The following is a 24455-nucleotide window of genomic DNA, read 5'->3' as shown; positions in this document are numbered from 1 at the left end:
AAAAGAACACAGGACCTCCCCAGCTGCTGCCGCTCTTGGCTGAATGAATGACAACTGCTACCACATGACCTGCTACAGATATAGCCCTCTACGAGAGTAACACTGAACCCAGTATCAACCAATGAACAGCCAGTATTCGCTCCCTCATTAATACCCTTTCACTGTGCAAAGCTATTGTGCACAGGGGAATTCTGAAGTAATTTCATTCCAGCCTAAGCTGTCCATCGACTGCCAGTTCCAGGCCAGTTGCACCCTGCAGGAGGCCTCCAAATCACCCATACATAATTAAGTGAATCAATAAATAATAGATTTAATGCAAGTAACTTGGAGTAATCTGTATGGAAGAGAAACAATGGCTGGTGTTAATTTTGGTGGACCTTCCATTTCTACACTGCAACACCATCACCATCGACAGATGGCCTTAACCCCCTTGCATATGTTTAACAGCCTCCCCACTCAGTCCTGTTTGACCTAGAATTTCAGAATTGCTTTTTTCACACCTTTACCCACTGAAATGAGCATATCTAAGAGGGCAAATTAATAACCTATGACCATATATTCATCACTCTGCAAATGGTGGCCTACAGGCAGATGCAGTTTAGTACAATTTTATCATATCTAGACTATCTGAGAGTTAAATAAAAAAAAAATCTAACACACAACTATGCATCCCAAGTTACTTTCACTTGGATGTAAATTGGCTGTTAGAATAGGAAACTAGATTGTTTTACCAACATACAGCATACCAAACAAAATTTGGAACTGCATACAGATCAAGCCATAGTCTTACAACTGGTATTAAAATGTTCACATTTTTGATTATTACTCTTCTGACACTGAACATGTGTGTAATGTTTACAGATACAATATTCCCATTTGTGCAATAAATAATGCTTATCACATATTCAAATTTATATCCGCTGACAAAGAATTCCCAGGCTTGTGAAATACTCCTTCCCTACCCACACGTTTAATATATGATGCCAAATGAATATGTTAACAATAAGAATTTAACACCACAGAAGCAGAAAGTTTGTAGTAATTTAGTGTTTGATTTGTTTTTCATCAACAGTTTGTATTTGTTAACTGAACAAGTTTCAAGCTAAAAAATTTTCACAGTACAGCAAAATCTGAAGATTTAAGACTTGCTACACATGATGCATCTGGCCTGTTTTAAATTACAAACTTTAAGCCTGATTGTGTATTCAACAAAACCCTGTTCTGGAAACCATATTCAGTAATGTGTGATTTAACAAAATGACTGATTATAAATTTGCAAGAGCACATTAACCACTTTATATCTCTTTGGCTAGCCTACAAGTGTGTATTGCACAGGTCAAAAAGCTATGGTGTCCCCACGCCTGTGTGCTCAAGAAAGGGTTTGTTTTAATTCAGACCTCTGTTCTCCTAGCATTTATCCAACAAAGAATACACTGTCACAGAAAAAAAAAAAAAAATATGGAAATAGGCCACGTCCAGACTTCTGATTATACATGTAATCATGAAGGTAGAATGGGTATACCTCCATGGTGTAATCTACCTATAACATTTCTAGTTCATATATTTTCACAATCCAGCTATCACCAAAATGGACACTATAGCTGCAACTTCAGCACCTGTCTCGGTCTGGGAGACCATGATACCTGGGCTAAATTTGACCCTATTTCCCAGGGCCCTTAGTTCACCCACCAGCTGTCTTCAGCTCCAAAACGCGGCTGGCCTTTATCCAACAAACAATAGAGTGAAAAGGTGTCGTCACTATTCACAGTAACCCATACCCCTAAGGCAATGCAGAATATACAGCACTGCTGTTACTACTGTAAATGGAAAGCAATAAGCTCCACCCATCACACTTTGAACAACAACAACAAAAAACCAAAAAAACAATGGTAGACTTGTCCTGTTTATTATTAACTGAACTTCAGCATCTCAATCAAATCTGCTTCAAGAACAATGTTTATGGGCTAAGTCTAGTTCAAAATAAATCTGTTATGTAATTTAAAGTTCTACAAATGAAACCACCACAATGGTACATATACGTGATAATCCCGAATTGAAACCGATGGGTGAGGGGGAGAGGGGTGGGGGGATTTGTCTATCGGCCATGGCCCACCTGAAAAGCACAGATTTCAAATAAAAGGTGTCTGCTTTTATAAGCGTGTAGGCTAACAGTCTGGTGTGTTTACAAAGCCATTTGTGCGTGGAGGTCTGCGTGCCACGTGCCATGCTTACTGCCGGCACGCGCTGCACGGGAACACCCTACTGTTTGGCCTACTTTTTTTTATCCACGCTTTACGCTCCTGAGTGAACAATGAAAAACAACGACGAGGTTCGTTATCAGCTTGGGCAACCAAATATCATCCCTAATACGCGACAACTCAACCCATCTCAACTCGCAGCGAGAAATGTCAACATTTACTACCGAACACCGCAGGACTTGCTTTATACGATATCAACAATGAAATGAATGTCTATCAGATGTCGCTCTCATAACCAAAGTATAGGTACATATGTCAAGCACATGTTAGGCAATACACATCACAGTCGCATGCATGTTCCTTCATATATCACCTAATTTTTCGCACTTACCTGTGTTGTCAAATAAAATCCTTTTTCGAGTAATGTGGCCAGTGTTCGGTATTCCAATTGGAAGCCGTTGTTAAAATAAAAATTCTAAATCCAACCAGATACAAGCTCCCACTATACCGTCTACACGCAGTCTTTGAATACAGTCAACGAATAAAATGGAACAAAAATGGCGTGGGAAACTCAGTCAGACGATGAGAGTGAATAAATTTCGTCGCAGATAAAATGACCTCTTCGGCGCAGAAAATTAAGAACAAGGTAACTATTACAAATAAACAATGGTATGGCTATAACGACGAAATAAAACACAACAATAAAGAAGGAAACTTGCGCTGACTCCCTACACCATGAACATAACCAGCACGCTGTCAGTGAGGGAACGAAAATAACCCTCGATCACTTTATTACGGCGCTGGTGCGAAGACCTCGTGTATAAATTACAACGCCAGCCAACGGCATCATTCTAGCATACATTTAACGATAATGCATAATAAATATTCAGTGGTCCCGTACAGGGAAGCCAAACCTTTACAATTGAAGGCTTAGTGGCATTGGATAAGATAGGCAGCACTTGATTATGTTTTCTGACGGAATCAGATATCAGTGATGCGTCCCAAGCTAGGGCGGGAAAATGAAATATGTCAAATGATTTCTCATGCTTGATATTTACTAAAGATATTCATTTTTCTCACAGAAGAGAACATAGATTTTTATACGAGAAGTTTGTTCATAGGTTCGTTTCTGGGTAATTGTCAATGTGTTTCACGTACGACATTAGCATATGCTCATTGGGTGAGAAAAATATATGCATGTGTACACAAAGAAACGTCCACAAAGTCCGCTCCCAGGGCTAGTGACGTCAACGAAGAGGAGGAGCATTCTGGGAAAACATGGCCGACAAGAAGGTTGATTCAGGTTTGTTTACAGTTGTCAAGTAAAGGTTTATTGACTTTTACATTGCTTTGAGGAAATATTTTTACGTATATATCTCCTGCATTATCAGCAGCACAATCAGATTTCATGTTATTATGGTTTGGCTTAAGATATTGACGTTAAATGCAACGAAGGGACACATAACGATGTCAGGACGGACAAAATCTAGGTTGTCAGGGCATGTCATAGCAGACGAATACTAGTGATAGTATGATAAAGGGCCTATATTTACTCACTTACTTACTAAATAAATAAATAAGTAAATTTGAGGAGTTTCTCGATGTGAATTGTTTTAAAGCAGTATAGTTGAAGTAATGAAGTGCTGCAGAATGTTATTCAGATTTCTACCTATCACACACATGCTTTGATCTGCACTGGCCACTGTGTTATTTATGTAGAGTTGTGGTACTTATAGTTCATACCCGTGTACAGTGTGGTTAATACTCTAAGTGATAATCAAAGAAATGCTGCTCCACTATGAAATGCAGATTCAAGTGAATGATGTGAATTTTTTGCTGATGTGGAAAATTTCCCATGGACTCCTACAAAATACGTAATTAGTCCTTACATTTATACTAATAAATAAACTATATCATTGCACTAGAAGAACCATAATTCACTGCTCTGATGGTAAAGATGTAATTAACACCAACAACTCTTGATACACTGTCATTATCATGTCATAATTTCATTAAAACTCTCATTGATTGATGCCTAGGTAGTATATTTGCTGTAAAGTTGTTCAGCAGATTTTAAATTTGCATGCAGTGGTTAAAGGATGTAACTATCAGTTCTGGAGCCCAAGGACTCCATGTCATGTTCCATTTTCTGCCCTAGCTTGGGATGCATCACTGATATCTGATTCCATCAGAAAACATAAACAAGTGCTGTCTATCTTATCCAGTGCCAGTGAGCCTTCAGTTGTAAAGGTTTGGCTTCCTTGTACGGGACCACTGAATATTTATTATGCATTATCGTTAAACGTATGCTGGAATTCAGTTCATTCAACAATTAGAATATGGTTTAATCTTTTGATTCAAAAGTTTAGGTTGTAACACATGATGAACAATCCTTTGATTTTAACTTATTGCTACAAATGCTATATATGGTACTGAACATCCTATAGCCTTCTCAGCCTACTCACATACATGTGGCAAGGTTCATGAGGCGGAGGTTCAAACTCAGCCGTTCTTGGACAACGAATTTGTAGATTCCCCTAGTCGCATGTGATCCTAGGTGATAAAAAGTAGCCTGTGACACTAGTTGAGCTGCTGGTGCAGTCTTTCATTGACATAAAACTGATTGCAAACATACAAGTGAAAAATTTTGCCTTCATGTGGTGACTTAAAGAGTTTAGTGTGTTATAATTGTAAACAGATGCTAGATTTTGCTTCCATGTCTCCAAATACATTTGGATTTAACATATTTCATTTTGAATGAATTTCTGTTTTTAACCTGGATTCATTACACATACATATATGTAGTTGTGTAAATCACTGCTTTAGGCTATATTTTCATTTAAGAAATTTCATTTTACTAAATAAAGATATGCCATAGTTAGTAGTCTCTGCAATGGTTGAAGTCGTCATTGACATACATGCATGTAAATCATTAAAAAGACCTGGTCTAGAAGATGGGAAGATGTTGACTATATTGATTTCCTCAGCTGTATAATTCAAGATGACAATTCTCAACATTTATAACATAATACATTCCATTATATCTATGTCTTTGCTATTGTATCTCGTATTCAGTGCAGTTGTGACACATATTAACAGACAAGAGTTAAAAAGTCATCAAACAAACTGCAGTACAGCTTGGCACTTTTCTATGAAAGAATTCATCTGTGTTTATTTTGCTCTCTGTCAGATGTTATGCTGCCTGGTAATGTATGCACTATATTTACCTGATCTTACTTCTACCTAGTTTATTTCAATGTGTATTACATGTGCATGCAAAAATGAGCTTCCTTCTGGTCTAGATCTCATTATGTAGAGAGAGTTTAACTATTTTTTCAAGATTTATTTCCCTTGGCTCAGGCTTGAGGTCTCCTGGGTTTTCGGCTGCTTCAGTGTGTTTACTGTTCTTATCTTTTTTAGGCAGTGACTCTGAGAGTGTTGAGGATCCAGTGGTGGGAAATGTTAACAAGTTTGCAGTAGTCCCACCTGGCCACACAGGCCGGCCAAAAAAAGGACACATTATATTTGATGCCTGTTTTGAAAGTGGTTAGTATATGTACTCCCACAGGATGAATAATTTGTAATCAATCAGGCAGTTTCCTTATGAATAAGCTTTATGGCCGTTACAAAGAGGGAGAAACAAAATTTAATTTTGACAAGTTTGTGTTATAAAATTTGCCCAGGGAAAATGTAAAAACTTTTAACATTTGTGTTTTTCCACTAATTTTCATAAGGATTTTGCCATAAACTGTATACAAGATATGTAAATCTTCCATTTACCCACTGTCACTCTCAGTAGGGCCTGTCCACAACACTCATGTGGCCTTTTATGCTCTCTTGTCTTTATTGAAAACCACTGGTCTTTCACCAGTGTGATGTACATATCTGTGAATCACCTGTTGGAAAGTTGTCAAAGGTTAGTGGTTTCCTCAACCCAAAAAACTGACCATCATTGTATATGTAAATATAATCAGTCAGTAAACAAACAACAAACAATCAAAGAAATGTAAATCTTCCAAGTTGTCTGCAGCAATAAATGTATTTAGAAAATTCGAAGATGCACTTCTGTTTCCATAGGACTTCCCAAATTAGGATTATAGTTTTCCAGACATTGCTTTTAAAAAATGTTTGGTCTGTCATATTAAATTAAAACTTGGTATTTGACCAGTTTCACCATAAGAGGTTACAGATCAAGTTTGAGCTTTATTTTGTTTTGTTCATTTCCAACAAAGTGAAGGCCCATTTGTCCTTCTGCAGTCAGGTTTTCAGACTGTTTGAGAATGAAAACTTTGTGCATGGCCTCACTGAAACAAATCACAGATCAAGTTTGAGTTTTTGGAAGTTTCGTGTATTTGCGACAAAATTATTGCATGTTCTGTTCTAATGTTGTCTTTAATATAGCTGTTATTCTGAAAGTAAACAGGTAGAGGATATTTATTGCGAAAGCAGTATTTTCAGGATGCAAGTGTAGTTAATAATACAACTGCACTGAGTAAAAGAAGAATGTTTTAATAATGTCAAGGACAATCTCCATTTAGTTTATTATCCACATTTTAGTTGCTGTTTATTTAATCTGTAAATATTGCATTTAACTGTTGTTTAATTTAATTATTTTGTTGTTCAAAAGGAAATCTGGGTCGAGTGGATTATATCACAGACTATGAATATGACCTGTTCATTCGGCAGACACGTGTAATCCTAGATTTCGTGTTTGGTTCAACTTCACCGTGGAAAACGTTAAAGCTGATCAAGTAAGTTTGCCATAATAGAGTATGTATTTTTTATGAAGTTTATGTATGGATATAACTTTACTACATATATCTGGGCAGTTATTATCTCTTAAAACCTTAAACCTAACCAATACATATAAGAATTTTCTCTAACTACTGGCCTGTGTTCAAGAGCATTGGTATCCATTTATATATATATCAGTGCTTTTGAGCATAGGTCAGTAATTAGAGCAAATTCTTGCACCACTGCATCTGAATACAGTATTGATTTCACCAGTCCACTGTGAAATGTTATGTTATGCTAGTGATGTACATGCTCACATGCAAATATTTATTTTATTTGTTTTCATATTTTATTACTGAATTGGGTTATACATACACAATAACATTTACAAATGAATCAGAATGTAGAAAGAATTTCAAAAACATTCAGACTTGTAAACCAAAGGCAAAATGTATGAACTTTATTTATAAATGGTCTCTGCTGTGCAGGAAATGGAATGTTTTCTGCTGGCATCCAGCCCAAAATCCAGTGATAATTCCCTGTAGACAAATATGCTCAACTTTATCATCAGCAGCTTGACAAGATGCAGACATTTATTTATGCATATTATGAAAAATTATACCAATTCAGGGGGTAGTGACTGTTGATGAAGTATTTCCTGGGGTATGGATCCAGAGGCATCTGCTGACTATGACAGATTTGTCCATTATTCATTTAAATATATACACAGCTGGTTCATTAGTCTGATTTCTGAACCTTTGGTCTCTGTATAGTCACATGGTATTTACCACAAGCTGTTCTATTTACATGCCCACCTTATTTGTATGCCTGTACCCAAGGTGATAATTACCCGCCTCACTATGAGTATTGCAGTGTAATAAAGAAACCCGCGCCTGATAACCTCAAACATGTACATGAACATATATTATTTGGGTATGAAAGAGACACATGTATGGCTACAATATACTGCATTATATTTTGCCAAAAATGTTAAATTGCTTCCATGCAGTTTACATCTGCAAATTATGTATCTGTTCTGCTGTGATGTCACCTGTTCCTAATCTACTATTTTACTGTGTAGAAGTAGTCTTAAATCAGGTATTTTCCTTCTGATCACAAGACAGTTCTGATATACTTTAAATCCATTTTCAATGAGAAAGTGGTAGCAGAATACATCTGGCGTTATTCCATAAGGTGTCAACCAGGATAAAGTTATAATAGTAAGGGAACTGTACTTCACATCACAAAGGGGTGTCTCCTGTAATATTGAAGAGCATAGGCTTTCCAGTTTCTGTAAAATGACGTATCCCTTGGCCTTGTAAGAATTCCAGAGTAAAAGGCGAATAAAAACTCTATAAAAAGATTTATAGAGTTACCAAACACCTTATGAAGAAATGCCTATGCCCATGTAGGTCGGCATGGACCTCTCCTCTGAAATATCTTTGGTTACATTTTTTATTGTCTGTTCTTTTAACTACAGTATTTGGGTTTCTGAGAACACTTTCATTTTTATTTTTTCCTGTATAATACATACCCCAATGGTGTTTCGTTTACATTTGTTGTATAAAGCAGTTACCTGTAGGATAAAGGAGTGGCCTAGATACATACATATACCCATGTATGTGTATACCTATACCTATGTATGTAATGGTCAAGTGTGTGACAAATTGATATAATCACATGTGGTTTAATTGACTGGAGAGCATATTTTCTCAGTTTTTGAATATAAAGTGCGAATGACGTATACATTTGTCATAGATATCAGCTTCACACGCCACAGTATTGTTTATAGTAAAGCTATTATGTCTTCATTTATTCCTTTTTCACAAATTGTCTTATTTGGGACAGATATATGCCCCCTTCTTTATAGCTCACCAGACCAAGTTAAATCAGTTGCATTTGATAAGGACATTAAATTACAAGAAAGGGGTCTGACAACATACTATTGATCGCCTTTAAAACATCAATATTATCAATATTCTGTGGCCAGCTGTTGATGTCTGTATGTATGTAGACAACACACCCCCCATTGTAAACATGTACAGTATGGAGTGTGGAGATCTGACTCAGAAGTACTCAATAAAATTCATGATTTTTCTTGTCAGGTTTTAAGCCTGTTATTCACAGTCACATTGTTTGACACATGTGTAGACATTGACTAAGCTTCATCCTCAGAACAGCACATTTCGTCAGTGTGGTAAATTCTGAAGTAAAAGTTTTATGTTATCCAAGGTTAATGATAATACCAGTACCCATTGTCAATTTACAATCTGTCTAAGCTCAGTCAAGGAATGTTTCAGATTTGACCACTGAAAGCTTATAGGATAAACATGTTGAAGAGTCTTAGTCATCACTGAAAATTGTTTTGAAGTTCCTGTTCCAATTTTAACGTTCGTCTAAAAACTCTAAGGCTATGATGGACATGCAGCGTTTTTGTTTCTGATGTTGAACATCTGGAATGACATAAATTTGAATCTCTGAAAGTTACTACAAAAGCTATGACCAAAGATTTACAAGTACTTACAGATTCATGATCAAGATGTATCAGACTGAATCACCAGATTGATGTAAGCCCGTGGTAAGAACTCTGAGTAATGATTTCATGTGAAAATGACGTGGAAAAATACTTAAACCAAGATTGTTGATCTGTGAATATCTAACAAAGGGATTAAAGGATTCCGTAAGGCCTTATATACATGATACGCTATCTGTCTAAAGAGTTGAATCGTGAATAACTGGAAAAGATTAAAGGAGAAAGCGTTCCGACAGGCGTTGAAGGTTTTACTACAGAATGAAACGCTGCAGAGAGAATGTTTTGCATTTTATCTAGACCAACTGTTAGCATTCCTTTGGGAAGAGGTGTTGTATGCGAGGAGTTCCCCCTCTGGAGTGCATCTGTGAGGCTACAGAGAAGGTGAATCAACTCTAGATTGTTGCTTACTGAAACAGGGGCCTGATTCGCCGGCAGAAAGACGGGGGTCAAAAAAATAACAAGGAATTTTCCTGGAAGTAAAAGGTTTTAAATGCTTGCATCTTACTTAAATTAAAACTATGTACATAGCATTTTAATAACCACATACCAATGATATCATGATTTGTTTCATAATCTAGTCAAGCAGAAAAATGGACACAGCGTGGTGCCTTGCCTTCTTTCTTTGCTGCTGGGAGCTGAAGAGTAAAGCCAAGGGAGATAATCTGTATAGCTTATTGCCATGCGAGGGTTCATTCACATGATGAAACCTCGCGCAAAATGTTAATATCGGCTAATACCCTACCCAACATTCTCATTATTAATTGCATGCCCTGTAAACAGAATGTTGGGTGGGATAAAATTTTTGCAGCCCATCACCCTGCCGATGTTGAAAAAAAAATTCCAAACAGGGCAGACATTGATTTGAGTTGTCCAATTTGAAAGTTTAAACGGCTGGATTACTGTTGAAGATGGTTAAACAATGGTTGCTTTGACATATTACATTTCGGGCATTTTAGGGAATCAATGGATAGCAAAAATAAGGTAGGGTTCGGGCTATTTTTTTTTTTAGTGAAATTGTCATCTGCTGCTGATACATTTACATGTTGAGACACTTTAATCTTAACACTTGCTTGAGGAAGTGTAGAGTCACATTGTATATTGTCTTGACTGGTGCTTCAATAATTTTGGAGGAGCATATCATCTACTGATGATACATTTACATGTTGAGACACTTTAATCTTAACACTTGCTTGAGGAAGTGTAGAGTCACATTATATATTGTCTTGACTGGTGCTCAATACTTTTGGAGGAGCATATCATCTGCTGATGATACATTTACATGTTGAGACACTTTAATCTTAACACGTGCTTGAGGAAGTGTAGAGTCACACTGTATATTGTCTTGACTGGTGCTTCAATAATTTTGGAGGAGCATATCATCTGCTAATGATACATTTACATGTTGAGACACTTTCATCTCAACACTTGCTTGAAGTGTAGAGTCACATTGTAAATGTATATTGTCTTAACTGGCACTTAAATATTTTTGGAGGAGCATATCATCTGCTGATGATACATTTGGATTTTGAGGCACTTTCATATTAAGTTTTAATTGCTTGAGGACGTGTGGATGTTATGGGACATTTTCACACCACAAAGAGGAACACTTGAGGAAGATGCCTATTATGTTTCATGTGAGTTGTGTACCAGCATGAAAATTATAATTAACAAAAAAGAGAAAAGAAACCAGCCTTTTCCATGCAAGATAGTTTAGAGATGTAGTAGGGAAGGTAGCAGACCTTCAGTTAAGAGTGACCAACCTGGAGCTTGCAGGTGAGGATGTCACTTTAACTTTCATTCCTTGGCTTAAGTTGTCTTCCAGCACCTTTCATCACCGTGTGATGTGGGAAGTGATTAACTTAACACCATGCCTGCATACGTGTATGTGTGCATAGTTGATTGATTTGAGTAGTGATTGACAAGTGTAACATGGCTACCTGAGAAGTTTGAGTTCAAAATTTGAACTGTAAGGTGCCATGTGTAAATTAACAATTGTAGTCATGTATCTACATCTAGATACAAAATACGCAGGAGCTATATTTAACATAGAAAACGGTATCGAATCAAAAGCTCACACCTGGCTCAACCTGCGTATGGAAATCCATGTAAGAATAAGTGTACTATATAAAGGTTGGTTTTCATTTTTGAGTGTCAGATGCTATATAAAGCTACTGCTAGAGAAAGGATAACTGAATACATAATAATTACTGAAAAAGAAGTATTGACATTAAAAGTAAATATGATTCCACTTGTCAGCCTCTTATTTTTCCTATTTTTGTTAGTCAAGCAATTGTGTTCTCTTTTCTGCTTTTTATCTTATGGTAAATCTTATTGTTTGCTCGTCTCTCATCCCCCTCTTTCTCTACCTCTGAGTCCCCCCCCCCCCCCCCCGCTACTATTATACCTCCTCTCTCCAAACCATACACCCACCCACGCCAGTGTAGACTTCATCCACACACCTACCTAGTGCACATTTGTTGCTCTGTTTCTGACAGCTTTGGTGGCTGTATTGTGCTCTAGATAAGATGGCCAAATGCTTAGCGCCAGGCCTTCCGGCTCCCCTGCCATTCATCATCACAATGTTACAGAGGGTTCACCTCAAAGCAGACCTGCCAGGGTGTCATCCCTTTGTAGTATTAATGGTAGCCTCTAACTTGAGTGGGGGAGCAAGGCTTTGGATCTTAGCCCCACTGAAGCCTCTTCGTCTCTCACCAGTGCAGACTGTCAGCCAGTTTCGTCCAATTTGCCAGAGTCTAATCTAATTTCACACATTCCAGCTCAGGCTGATAGAGTTTAAGCAGGAGCTGACATAACAGTGCTTCCTTAGCCCTCTATCCTCATTGCTGTAGCTGCTGCGTCAATTCCTGCCATCTTATGCCAGTATGTTCCTTAGCAGCCTCCGCCTGCAGCTGCGCTTAACCAACGCTCCAAGAAACCCAAAACCTTATGAGTCAAATCTCCCCCAAGAAAGATTGTTTAAAAAACACTAATGCTAAATCGGGTGGGTTTTTTCAGCCTGCAATGTCATGTTGTATTAGTGTAGAATTTCTAAACAGTTGAGTGAAAAAACAGCGGGAGATAACACATATTTTTGCCGAGGGATGGATTTTTTCAGTCAGATTGCCGGAATTCCCCCGATGGATTTGCCATTTAAATTCCGCCTTTTTGGAGATGTGTTTGGATAATCTGCATATCTAGCCTGGTTTGATACTGAGGTGGAAGGCAATTTTCTCATAATAGATAGTCCTTTTTCTCCATACTCCAGTGGGAGACTAAAGTCCTGTGCTAATGAGTTTTTACACGGCTGCTGCAATCAACCTGGTTTGCTCTTGTTCTGCATGATGTGATATCACATTCACTAGAGCAACCCTGTGATTATCTTGTTACAGTGCTAGCCAAATTCCTTCAGTCAGCTTTTACTTGGAACGGTTTGTCAGGCATAAATGTTATGCTATTGACTTCAGGGAATGCCTAATAACGACTTAGAATATATTACTATATAATAATGTGACATTTACAAAAGTTTTTTTTTTAAACAGGGAGTTTGGCACATGGCTAAGTTTTCCAAAAAATGAAGATTCTGGTAGATGCAGTTGTCCTCAAACTATGCTTTTAAACGATTGATAATAAGACATTAGAAAGTTTAAAATCCTTTCTGTGAATGTGTAATGATGATAGAATGCAATTTTTGTCCAGCTGTAAAATGTTTTCATGCTAAGTGCATGTGAGAAAAGACAAGAAAAGTTTCTTCTGTCGTTGATTTTCGACAAAAACTAAACTGACAATATAATACATGTACATGTACGTAAACCATTACTGGCCAGAATAGTTTTGCACTATATACATACATGTATGTCAAAGCCTGTCATTATCTTAATGGAATTCTAATTTTCTTCTTCCAGCGCGTTATCTTCAACATCGTGAACTTTAGCAAGACAAAATCCCTGTACAGAGATGGTATGTCACCACTAGTCAAGTCAACAAGTAGGGCTAAATGGTGAGTAGGACTTGACAGGTTCAGATAAACATTAGATGAATAATCAGAATTCTTCATAAAAACAGTCATCAGACATTATACTTATTTACATTGAGTTTATATCAAAAAGGCAGATGGTGTTTGTGCTGTTGGAATGTTGTAGAGATCCTTTCCTGCTTCTGGTTGTTTGAGAAAATTGAGTCTGTCGATATTACAGCCGTTCATTTACAGGCTCTATGCCATTTGCGAAACACCTTTATGAATATGAAAATTTCTGATACATTTTTGAAATACATGTAACATATTGTAAAGTAAACATGGAAATGAAATATATGATGATTTCAGTGATTGTTATCATACATGTACATTTGCATATTGTTAAAATTCGCAGGGTGAGAATTCCAGCAAAGCATGTTTACTACTATCGATGTCCAGACCATCGAAAAAACTATGTCATGTCATTTGCATTCTGCTTTGACCGTGAGGATGAGAGATATCAGTTTTCTTACTGTTACCCTTACTCCTACACAAGACTCCAAAATTACCTGGACACTTTAGAGAAACGAAACTATGACTTCTTCACCAGAGAGCTTCTCTGTTTAACAGTGGTAAGGAAAGTTCAAACTATATATTATTCTGTATGCATCTAATAGTTACATGTATTTATTGATACTCTTATTTAACTTTTATTTCTGGCTTTGTAATATGACATAACATGTTGATGTATTCAAGATATTTGTGCAATTATGTGGGGTGATGTCTATCAGGATATTGTCTTGACAGCCTTGGTCATAATTATATACCTATTAAAGATTTGTCCAAGCAGTGTCCCTCTTATTGTCTATTAAAAAATGTTTATTTTTCAGCAACAGCGGCGTCTAGATCTGTTAACAATAACCCACCCAGATAACCTTGATCCTGACGAACAGCAACGAATTGTGTTTATATCAGCTAGAGTTCACCCAGGAGAAACACCTTCTTCATACGGTATGCCAAGGTAAGGACCACAGCTTCCTTATTTATCTTTGACCAGTTCCTCACTTTCATCCAATTCTTTGTGGCTCTATTTCTTGCAAACCTATTTCCCTTGTTCTTCAGTATTGGTTGCTTCACTACATGTAGGCACCACATTTTCCCCATAGATACCGGAAATGATTATTGGCATCAAGTAGATACATATAATTTAGTGTTCTTTTTCCCCTTGATATCTGTATTTTCAGCTACTAGTTTGTATGCCATGTGTTTGTTGTTAGCATGCTTACAAAGGAGTGCAGTATATTTAATCCCTGTATTTTCCAATTCCTGCAGTTTCTGCATCATTTATTTTTTAAACAGGATCCCTACACATTTCATTCTTGTTCCCCTGTGGTCATTTTGTTTTTATGCAGAAGTTAAACGACGGAAAAGTTCTGCATGTTAATTAACATTGTGCTGAAACCATAGTTCTCACTTAATGGTTGTTTTGGAAAGTCATGAATGTTTTTTTTTAATAATGTAGCCTTTATATCCTCAATTTTTTGAGTAGGAGAATGGTAGGCAAGTTGAAATGACATTTGAACATGAAATGTTTTGAAAGAAAGTTAAGTGCAATCATGCCCTCAGACAGGGAATTTGTAAATTCCCCCTATACACTCAATGCCCGTGGACACTTGTGCGCTCTATGTTCCCTAAAAACACTGTCATCCAACAAAATCACATGCCACAAAATGAGAAATGCCACATTTGAGAAAGTTTGCCAGTAACTAGCAAGATGTTGGTGCATTACATGAGCAAAACAATAAATAAGATGAATGAGGTAGGTAAATTTTCCTCATTTGTGAAGGGGGACCTCTCCTTGCATTTTTTTTCAAATAACATATTATTATAGGTGTATCTGGGTCAGCATGGTTGTTACACATAAAATATTGATATTGAGCTACCATAACATGTTTTCAGGTTTGTAGGATTTCTGGTATGTTAATCTGAAAAAACATTGATGTCTGTGCTTCAGTCCAAAATGTTGTTCTATTACAGGTTAATTTGTACTTTCCATTGATGATTTCTTTGTCCTATAGATGTAAAAAAACATCAGTGTACAGAAAATGTTACAAAGTTTCTGAAAAGAATGCTAATTGATTCCCATTATATGTTCATGTAGCGTTTTAATATTGTGGAAGAGGCACCAGATAAAGAAATTGCATTTCCAACTCAGCAGGAAACAATATAGCTTTTTTTTAAAGTTGTAGATTATTTTTTTCGACTACCAGAGAAGTAGGAAATAGTTTCTTTAGTGAAGTACAAGACTTGGGTGGATATTTGCCACAGTGTTATTGTGCAGACTGGTCTCTGAGGGTTTAGCATCATTTGGTGTGTGACAGTTTAAAATTGTCCGCAGTGTGAGATCTGGACTTCAAATGCCTCCACCCTGACAGGCTGCTATTAATTACTCAGTTCCCGAGGGGGGTCCTGCCATGCGCACCCTCAAAAAAACTTAATGAAATCTACCCTATGTCAATCAGACCAGATAATAGCAACAGTTGATTGGCCTCACCTCTGTTAGACTTTTCTATTCCCATGGTGATGGATTGTATTGTGAGCGTTGAAGAAATTAAAGCTAATTTAGAAAGACCTTTCTAAGATACGCGGCAGTTTTCGCATTGCTGGATGCAGTAGTAGAACAGAGAGCTTTCATTCGGAATTCTTTCGAACGACCTGTCGGTACCATACCCTGACACAAGCAACAGTGTATATGTGTGTGTGAAGGGGAGGGGGTGGGGGGGTGGGGGGGTGGGGGGTGGGGGGGAATGCCCAGAAGTTAAGAACATGACATAAAAACAGTCTGGAAAAAAAGCATGAAAGATAGATAGTTGCTAGTGTCTAGCAGTTTTGAACATATAAAGGAAAAGCCTTTCCCTTGAAATAGCAATCCTTGATGTTAGTTTAAACTTTTTAAGAAAATAAAAACATGAATTCAGAGACAGAAGGGGGGATAAAATTGCTCAGTTGGACTGAACCCATCTTTAGTTGCAATTGTTAACAAAAATTTCTTCAAGTACAGGACTGCGTGATGTCTGTAGAAGACAGAATGGAAGGCAGTTTCTGAGATTTTAGCTGTAAATGTATGGTTTGTAAAACCTTCTGGCCACATGAATGCTCGCTATGCATACCACAGTAAAGTGCTATTACATGTAATGTACATTATTTTCAGTAACTTAGCAAATCTTTGGATAACTCAGTGTGCAGTAACATGATGCTGTTGTGCAAAGGTACATATTATAGACATGTGTAAGTATAGTGTTGAAAGATTGACTTAAGGAAGGGCTTAGTTCTAAACTTGAGAAGTGGTGTAGAGAGGCTGAGGGAGGTACATGCAGTCAGCAGCACACGTCATAAGCCTGGTTGAATGCATATCAGCCCCACAGGAAAAACAACACAACTTCTGCAGATCTCTTTTAGGTGCTATAAATGTTACATACTTGGTGAGGCACACCCTTTGTGATGATTCTGGGTAGCCACATGTATATGCTTTCCTTCAGATCCACAAAGCTAATGTATTTTGCCAGTACTGCTGTGAAAATTGCTCAGAGACAATTGCACTTGTACTTTACCTACATGTGTGCTGAGAGAAGCATATACAGAGATTTTTAGTCATATCCTGATAATTATAGTCATTCCTAAAATACATGTACTTTTTTGATATAATAATATATATATTTCTTGACCATTCCACATTTTGGTTATTTTGGTAAGCCCATTTTTCTTGACCCTGACCATTTTGGACATGATCATGTTTATTTGGCATACTTTTCATGCTAAGCTTTCATCACCATATTGAACATCATCATAATGTTTATTTTCGTATTGCTCTGGAACACTTAGACAAAGGCTGTACAAAACTTCTCTACAGGATCATTCAGTATAGATACTGTAATTCTTCAACCTTTTTGCGTGTTTGCAAGGTGTTTAAGCAATTCTGAGGGCATTATTCTGTGTAGACTACTAAAGTTGTACTTTAGGAAACGCTGAAATGGACCAACACAACCAATGTTTTTATCTCTGGTATCAAATGAAAAAGGTGTATAAATTGCATTGAAAGTTACTCTTTCATATGCGAAAAGGTGGAGAATTCAGGTATACTGATCTGTGTATTAAAGCAGTGAATTACTTTTTATAGACAAATGAATTTAGCTTGTTGATCTTCAATAGGCATTCTGCATGAGTTTTATTGTACAGTAAATAAAAATTCAGCTTTAATAGTATATATCCTTTTGCTTGTGGAAAATACATGCACATTTGTAGTGACTATATAGTTTCTGTACATGTAGGTGTACAGCATGGGAATTACATATCTCTGCGTAGAATATGACACTCAGTTTACATCATCAACTATTGATTTTGCTAACAATCCATTAAACTGGAGTGCCCATTGAAATCAATATATTTGCAGTTTTGTGGTCCACTAATTCAATACAGTGTCCATAGCAAATACAGACAGCAAAATGGTTTCAGACTTAGTATATCCAGATAAACATTTAGCCATTGAATAAATATTTGCAGAGTAGATGGAAATGCTCAAAGGCTTACTGCAGTTCTGGGCTGAGAGCCATACCCCACGAGAAGATCTGCTGCTTTAGACTTCATTTCCATGTTATCCTGAGAACGACTTTTGTGATATTGTTTTGTTGCATCAACATTTTTTAGGACACTCGTGAATTTATTAGTCAAGAAGGTATGAGCAAATCTCAGTCCTGTTGCCCTGTGTTACCGGGTGCCTATTAAAATTAACACTGAGTGTCTGGATTTTTTCAGTCTTGCTTGAACTGTCCAGCAGTACCTGTTCTGTTATATTTGACTTAATAGGATGGATAATCCACCAAACATATCTTCCCTATCACTCTCTCCAAATGCCAAATAAATTGTAAAACAGTTCTAAATTCTAAAAAAAAAAAGAACTACAGTTGTGCTAGAACTTTCAAAATGGCAGCCAATAAGATCACGGTAAAATAGATACTTGGCCAAATTTACACGTCAGTTAAACTGTAATCAAAAGGACATTGTTAGAGATATCTGGTTTCTGTAGTCTACACACAAGTGCTTTGCCATCAGTTACAGTTGCCTGAGGGGTAACATATTTTGCATTGACTGGACTGACTGCCAGACAGGAGTGGAGTAGTATGATAAACCCTTCCTATAACCCTGAGATAACTCCAAGGGGATGTTTCTCTCAGATAATGGTAGCCAGGGTCATAAAACATTATGAACAGACTAGGGGAGGGGTCCCTGTGTTTACTTGTTGATGTTTTGAGGTTTGGTGCTGGAAGATAGCGAAAACCATGGTACAGTTAGACAGTTGTATTTAAATATGAAACACATATGTTTGAGGAAAGTTCATAGCTTGTATCAGCAAAGACTACATGTTAATGTGTGCAAGTACCACACACATGTTACACAGCTCATCCTCCATCACTTATGTAAAATCAACTACCTCCTTTTTGGTTTGGACCCTCTTCTGTAAGAAAACTAATTCTGCACTTAAATAATGTGAAAGCTAAGCTTAAGCTGTCCTTTAGTGTGAATGTTCGGTCAGCATATTTGTAGATTTACTGAGTTAACTGGAGTTATAAGGCTATATTATGCCCCATGTGGTGGGCATTTCTGCACATGTATATATGTGCGTGTCAGAAATTAAAATTGTTTCCTATGTATCATTGCCTGGTATTGAGTGTATATTGTAAAGTTTTGGGGCCAAATAGATTGCTTATGTCATGTTAGGATAACAAATTACAATGTACATGTATGTAATTTTCTATTTGTGACATAAAGTGGTGGTGTTCAGGATTTCTCCACGTACACTGGCATAAGGTTTATATATGATAAAATGTCCTGAAACCTTTCAAAAACTGAATAAACATGATAAGCACAGTCGAGATCATTGTTTGAATACTATACCCTGGTATGGTATTATGTACATGTATGCTCATTGCCCAGAGAACATAACATGTATTCCTGAAAGTTCTTTCTGCATTAACTACACTCAGATTCACAACTTTGTACAGGTAACTAAAGAAACAGTCATGCACAAACCTACAAATATCTTGCCACCATATGGAATACATGTAGTTGTTTGGTTTTGTTTGCTAAACCATGTAATACCACACTCCCAGAATACTACATTATCTTAAAGGTGATATTAGAAACTTCACTTTGAAACTGTAGATAAGGTCTTCTACTACATAAGTATCAAGTAGTTACAAAACAAACAGGTTGAAAAAAGAAGCCTTCAACAAACCTTGAAATATCCACCCCAATCCATGTCAGAATTTACGAAGCCAAAATGAGGGTGTGGCCAGAGGTGATCTAAGAATTATTTAAAGGTCTTTTGTCCTCCTGGTTTGACTGATGATCAGTTAGGACAGTTGATGGCTGCGGATGGCTGAACGATCAAGAGTATGATGTACGTTGCTGTTGGCTGCTCAGCATTCAGACTGGGATCCTAATTGGCATGTTTTCAGTGCGCACAGACTGCAGTCACGTCAGCGGACAGGAAGCTAAGTTTTATTTGCAGCACTGACAGTATATTGCAGTTGAACTGTTGTCCTTGGGGTATTGTTTTCTCTATGCCGGTAACACCTGGCCCAATGTTGTCATGTTTGTACAGCTCAGTACCTGTACATATGCTACAGGTAAAGCCCAGCTGATCAATGCATCCCGTGGACTCCGCTTTTACTGTGCAGCCAATTTCTGTATGGGTCCATGAATCTCTTTTCATAGTACATACCTCATACAGTGAACTGGCCACCAACTGGTTGCCACACTACTGCCATGGCAGCCTAACACTACCACCATTAGGCCCTGACAGCTCTAACCTTTCAATCAATCCATCAACCATGTGTAACTGGAAGGGTCATGTACATTTACATACATACATGCATATAGTTTTTATGTATAAGCTACACTGCATACAGGGGACAAACCATTTATTTATTGAATTCTATTTTTGAACTTACACCAAGCCTCTAAGGGTCTCCATGTAAACTTGGGATACTGGTAAAAAGTTATTATTAAGGATTATCTTCCTTTTTCTTGTTGTTGATTTGAGTTTTTTTAGATTAACTATGTACCATAAGTTGATTTTTTTAAAAATAGTACGAGAACAACTTAACTCAAAGTACTCAGTTTTGTGAGCAACCTAAATTAGATGTGTGTGTAAATAACAGGTGACAGTGTATAATGTAGTTATAATCCCTATCGATTTTTCTGTAATATTACAACCACTGACTATATTAAATCTATGTGAGCTTAAATTCATTTAGAGAGATGAAAACAGGAAAGACTTGTGGCTTTGGAATCACAAAGTTATCTTAGACTTAGCCAAACTTTCAAATCACTTTAAAATTGTTATTTTCTTGTGTAACAAGGTCAAAATATTGGTTGACAATGTAAAGTTTGGGTAAGCTATTGTAAAGTAAACTTCAGCTAAAATTCAGAACATATGGATTGGAGATGCTAATCACCTGGATTGCGGCCTCATATTTTGACAGGGCAAATGTGACTAGACAGATCATTTTTTTGAATCAGAATGATCAATGTGTAGTTTGCTTGCATGTCTGAAAGGGTCAGAGAGTTCAGCTTCATCCACTAAAGTATGACATTTGGAACTGTAAGAAGGCACAGAGTAAAAATAAATGTATCTCTGTTTTACAATGCTTTACAGTGTTGATAGCCTACAATTTCATGAGCATTGGTTGTCTTGAAAGTTTTACAAGTGAGGTATCAGGACAAAACAAGAAGAAATTCATTGTAAGAGCAAGAAAACAACAGACTTTGCTGTGGAGAGTTGTCACCCACGTCATAATGACAGAGGGACTTGGTTTGCCAAGAGTGCCTCAGCACGGGGAACAAGTTTCTCCTTATTTAATGGATTATGATAATCTTTAAAAATTAATTATTGATAGATTTACAGAAATAAAGTGATTTTTGGTCTTTTTACCATAACTAACCAAAATAGGAGGTAATAATTAAACTACCAAATGTTTTCTTATGTAGATGGTAGTAAAGAAGTAGATTTCTTTCTGAGATCTGGTCATGAAACCTTGCACGAAAAGAAGTGAACGTGCAGATGGTCATGGGTTTCCCCCGGTCTCTGCTGGGTTTCTTCCCACCATAATGCTGGCCGTCATCATATAAGTTAAATATTATTGATTATGGTGTAAAACACCAATGAAATAAATTAGATAAATAAATAAACCAAAAGAAGTGAGAATTCATGTAGATGAAAATGTACATGTCTGTGATGAAAGGCTATGCCAGTTGTCAGTTCATCATTATTTTACCAAATACTATGTGTGAGTCCAGTCCAACTGTTTGTGTGTAGCCACAGCGTAAGTTGTGAGCTTATTGCCATGCCATTAAATAAAAAAACAAAATGTTAAGAAAATTATAGTAAACAAACCTGGATTTTAATAAAGCAATAGTAAAGTCTGACCTTTAGAACTGTAAGAAGGCACAGAGCTAAAATAAATGTATCGCTGTTTGACACTAAATGTGAAATAAAGCTCCTGTTAAATGAAAGCTGTATATCGTACAGCATTATGTGTTAAATTGAGTAAATTATGTAATTTCCAGCCTGTTTAAAACTGTATATTATTAGAGTTGTTTACAAGGGTAAAGTAGTAAAGGGTTAAGTAGTATCCCTTTGATTCTTCTGCATGATGAATTTGTTGTTGACATTTGAAAACCTTATTGGAGTGCTTGTGGCTTGTAACTACTACTCACAGGGATGCTATTTCTGGCTGACATCAAAGACGAAAGGTTTTTACGGTGCACATCTGTTACAACCTTAACTGCTGAAAGAAATTACATAACTCATCATTCAGGCAGAGTTAACTCTAGCTTTTGTCATTCCTGATTTCAGGCTTTGGCATTTCTAAAGGTAAATTAAAAATATAAAAATAAAATACATAAAAAATAAATAAATAAATAAAACATATATGTACATGTATGCCCGTGTGTATGTACATGTATTATGTATATGCGCTAAGACCGAGTTAAAGGAATTCAGTGGATTTTTCATCTGTGGCATCTCTGTTATCTCCGTATTGCATGAAATTTATCTCAAAGCTGCATAGCTTGTCTTTGAGATCCATAATAAGGTATCCATAGCTGCATCATACATTTGGGATTTACATATGGAGTGCCCCCCCCCCCACCACCCCCCCACCCACACCCCAACCTCTGGCACCACCCCCTACAGACCCACACACTGACATAAGTAGTGCGAAGTTAACCAAGTTCAGATGTGTAGTCCCCACAACACAGTTGGTTTGGGTTTCACATGCAGAGAACACTGATAGTTGTCAGTGCAGTTGTAAAGACTTCTGTAGTTGCAGCCAATTGCCAGACTAAACCAGAGATTGTCAACATCTGGCTGAAAAGTGAGGGTGTTGACAAGGGGGTGTCAGATGTCCAACACTGAGTAATTTGTTAAGTTTCAATTCATTTGCTAAAAGGTGTTGTTAATAAATTTACATTGGCTTTACACATGTACTCCAGATGCAAACCTTTTTATAATGTAGAAATCTACTACTGTGCTCTCTAAGGGCTTGTAAAATCAAAACACCTCTTAGCTTGTATACATTCTGTATGTGTACAAAGAATGAAGCATAGGGCACAGACAAAATTCCTAAACATACTTCTTTTGTATTGTTAGTCATACATGTACCATGCATACTGTACTGATAAATGTGGTTGATATGGTTTTATGACCAATATAAAACTTGGTTATCAATTCTTGTTTGAATTTTCCATTAAAGTACCAGATGTGAAGTGCTAAAATATATGTAAGTTTTGCACAAGTTGACAGCTATAGAAAGCTGGTTATTTTATGACAGTCTGCAAAAAGCTTTTTGTCGTTGCTTTTTTTCCCTTTCCTTTTTTTTCCTTTTCGCATTTCATTTGTCCCAAATCAGATTAGGGTTTAAACTCTACGAAGCGTATGACATAAACACTCTGAAATGGAATGGTGAGCATCGAATCTTTCTCAAGCCGAGATGTCAGTTTTTGTAAATTGCTGATTGTGAAGTTCTATCGATTTTGTAAATGGAAGCCTTCCCTCTGTAAACTCTCCAAAGGGCTGTGGCAAAACTGGCTGAATACAGTGTCCATCAGGGACAGATCAGCCAAAAGACCACTACGTGAAATTGTGAGGAAATGTGGCTTACACCAGACCAGATCGCTACAGCCAATGTACAGGGAAATTCCATTAAATTGGGGATGTTATTGATATTGAATTCATAGCCCTAGCATAAGAGGGCTGAGCTGTGAAAATGGGCCTAGTTAAATGTGCGAGATTCTATCCTCAGCATCTGACGAACCTGTCAGTTGATAAATACCACCTCGCGTGACATTACTTTCAATTTATTCCACTCCCAAATTCCACACGTCACAGGTGTTTTATTGGAAATTTCCATAAATAAGGAAATAAAAGATTATAGAGAGGAGAAGAAAAAAAATTCCTGAATTTGAAGAAATTGTATTCTGGAAGATTATATGACCTTCTAATATGCTTTATGTCCTTCCCTCATGAGACTTGTTCATAAGCTAAAATTGTTCTTTGCCCTTTTTTTTTTGTATGGATAAAATTGTATGCACAGTTAAGTTTGTTAAATTTGATTGTAAATTGGCTTGTAAACTAATTTTCAATGAATTTTATTCATGATAGCTCAGGTAGTCAAATGTTGGCATGTTTTGGTGCAGTAGTATTTTCAAAAGAAGTATATCCTTAAGATATTGTTAGAATACCTAAATTGCATCATTATGAGTTTGTGGGAAATATTACATTGACTCAAACGTTTTTCTTTTTTTATGGAATAATATTTTACATGAAATCAGCTTCCAGTACTTTTCCCCTGAGGATGTAACCTTTCCGGTTTACTGAATCAGACTCCTATATGGAGCCTGACCACCCTGTCTGACCAGCCCTTTACCCTTCCATCCCACATACCCTCTGTCCTAAACCATTTCCTCAGCTCATCAG

At 36.9% G+C, this 24455-nt stretch overlaps 2 protein-coding genes across 9 annotated transcripts in view; one reads left to right on the top strand and one right to left on the bottom strand.

The window, feature by feature from the left end:
• LOC135471099 (ELAV-like protein 1) overlaps nt 1-19799 on the bottom strand; it is a 32422-nt gene extending 12623 nt beyond the window's left edge. For 2 of the 8 annotated variants that reach the window (XM_064750157.1, XM_064750154.1), the window contains exon 1: nt 19710-19797. In XM_064750157.1, coding sequence (XP_064606227.1) covers nt 19710-19733 — 24 coding nt within the window. In that variant the 5' untranslated portion in view covers nt 19734-19797. Of the gene's footprint in view, nt 1-2589; nt 2996-19709 lie in introns of those variants that run through there. The other 6 variants (XM_064750156.1, XM_064750153.1, XM_064750152.1 and 3 more) reach the window with 5 other exon arrangements.
• Nucleotides 3477-24455, top strand: part of LOC135471101 (cytosolic carboxypeptidase 6-like) — a 55187-nt gene continuing 34208 nt past the window's right edge. The window contains 7 exon segments of the mRNA XM_064750160.1: nt 3477-3501; nt 5619-5744; nt 6826-6879; nt 6882-6949; nt 13368-13462; nt 13833-14049; nt 14308-14428. Coding sequence (XP_064606230.1) covers nt 3477-3501; nt 5619-5744; nt 6826-6879; nt 6882-6949; nt 13368-13462; nt 13833-14049; nt 14308-14428 — 706 coding nt within the window.

Source organism: Liolophura sinensis, chromosome 7, assembly GCF_032854445.1.
Source record: "Liolophura sinensis isolate JHLJ2023 chromosome 7, CUHK_Ljap_v2, whole genome shotgun sequence".
NCBI classification, from domain to species: Eukaryota; Metazoa; Mollusca; class Polyplacophora; order Chitonida; family Chitonidae; genus Liolophura; species Liolophura sinensis.
Note: the sequence above shows the minus strand (reverse complement) of the source record. Positions and strands in the feature narration are given on the sequence as shown.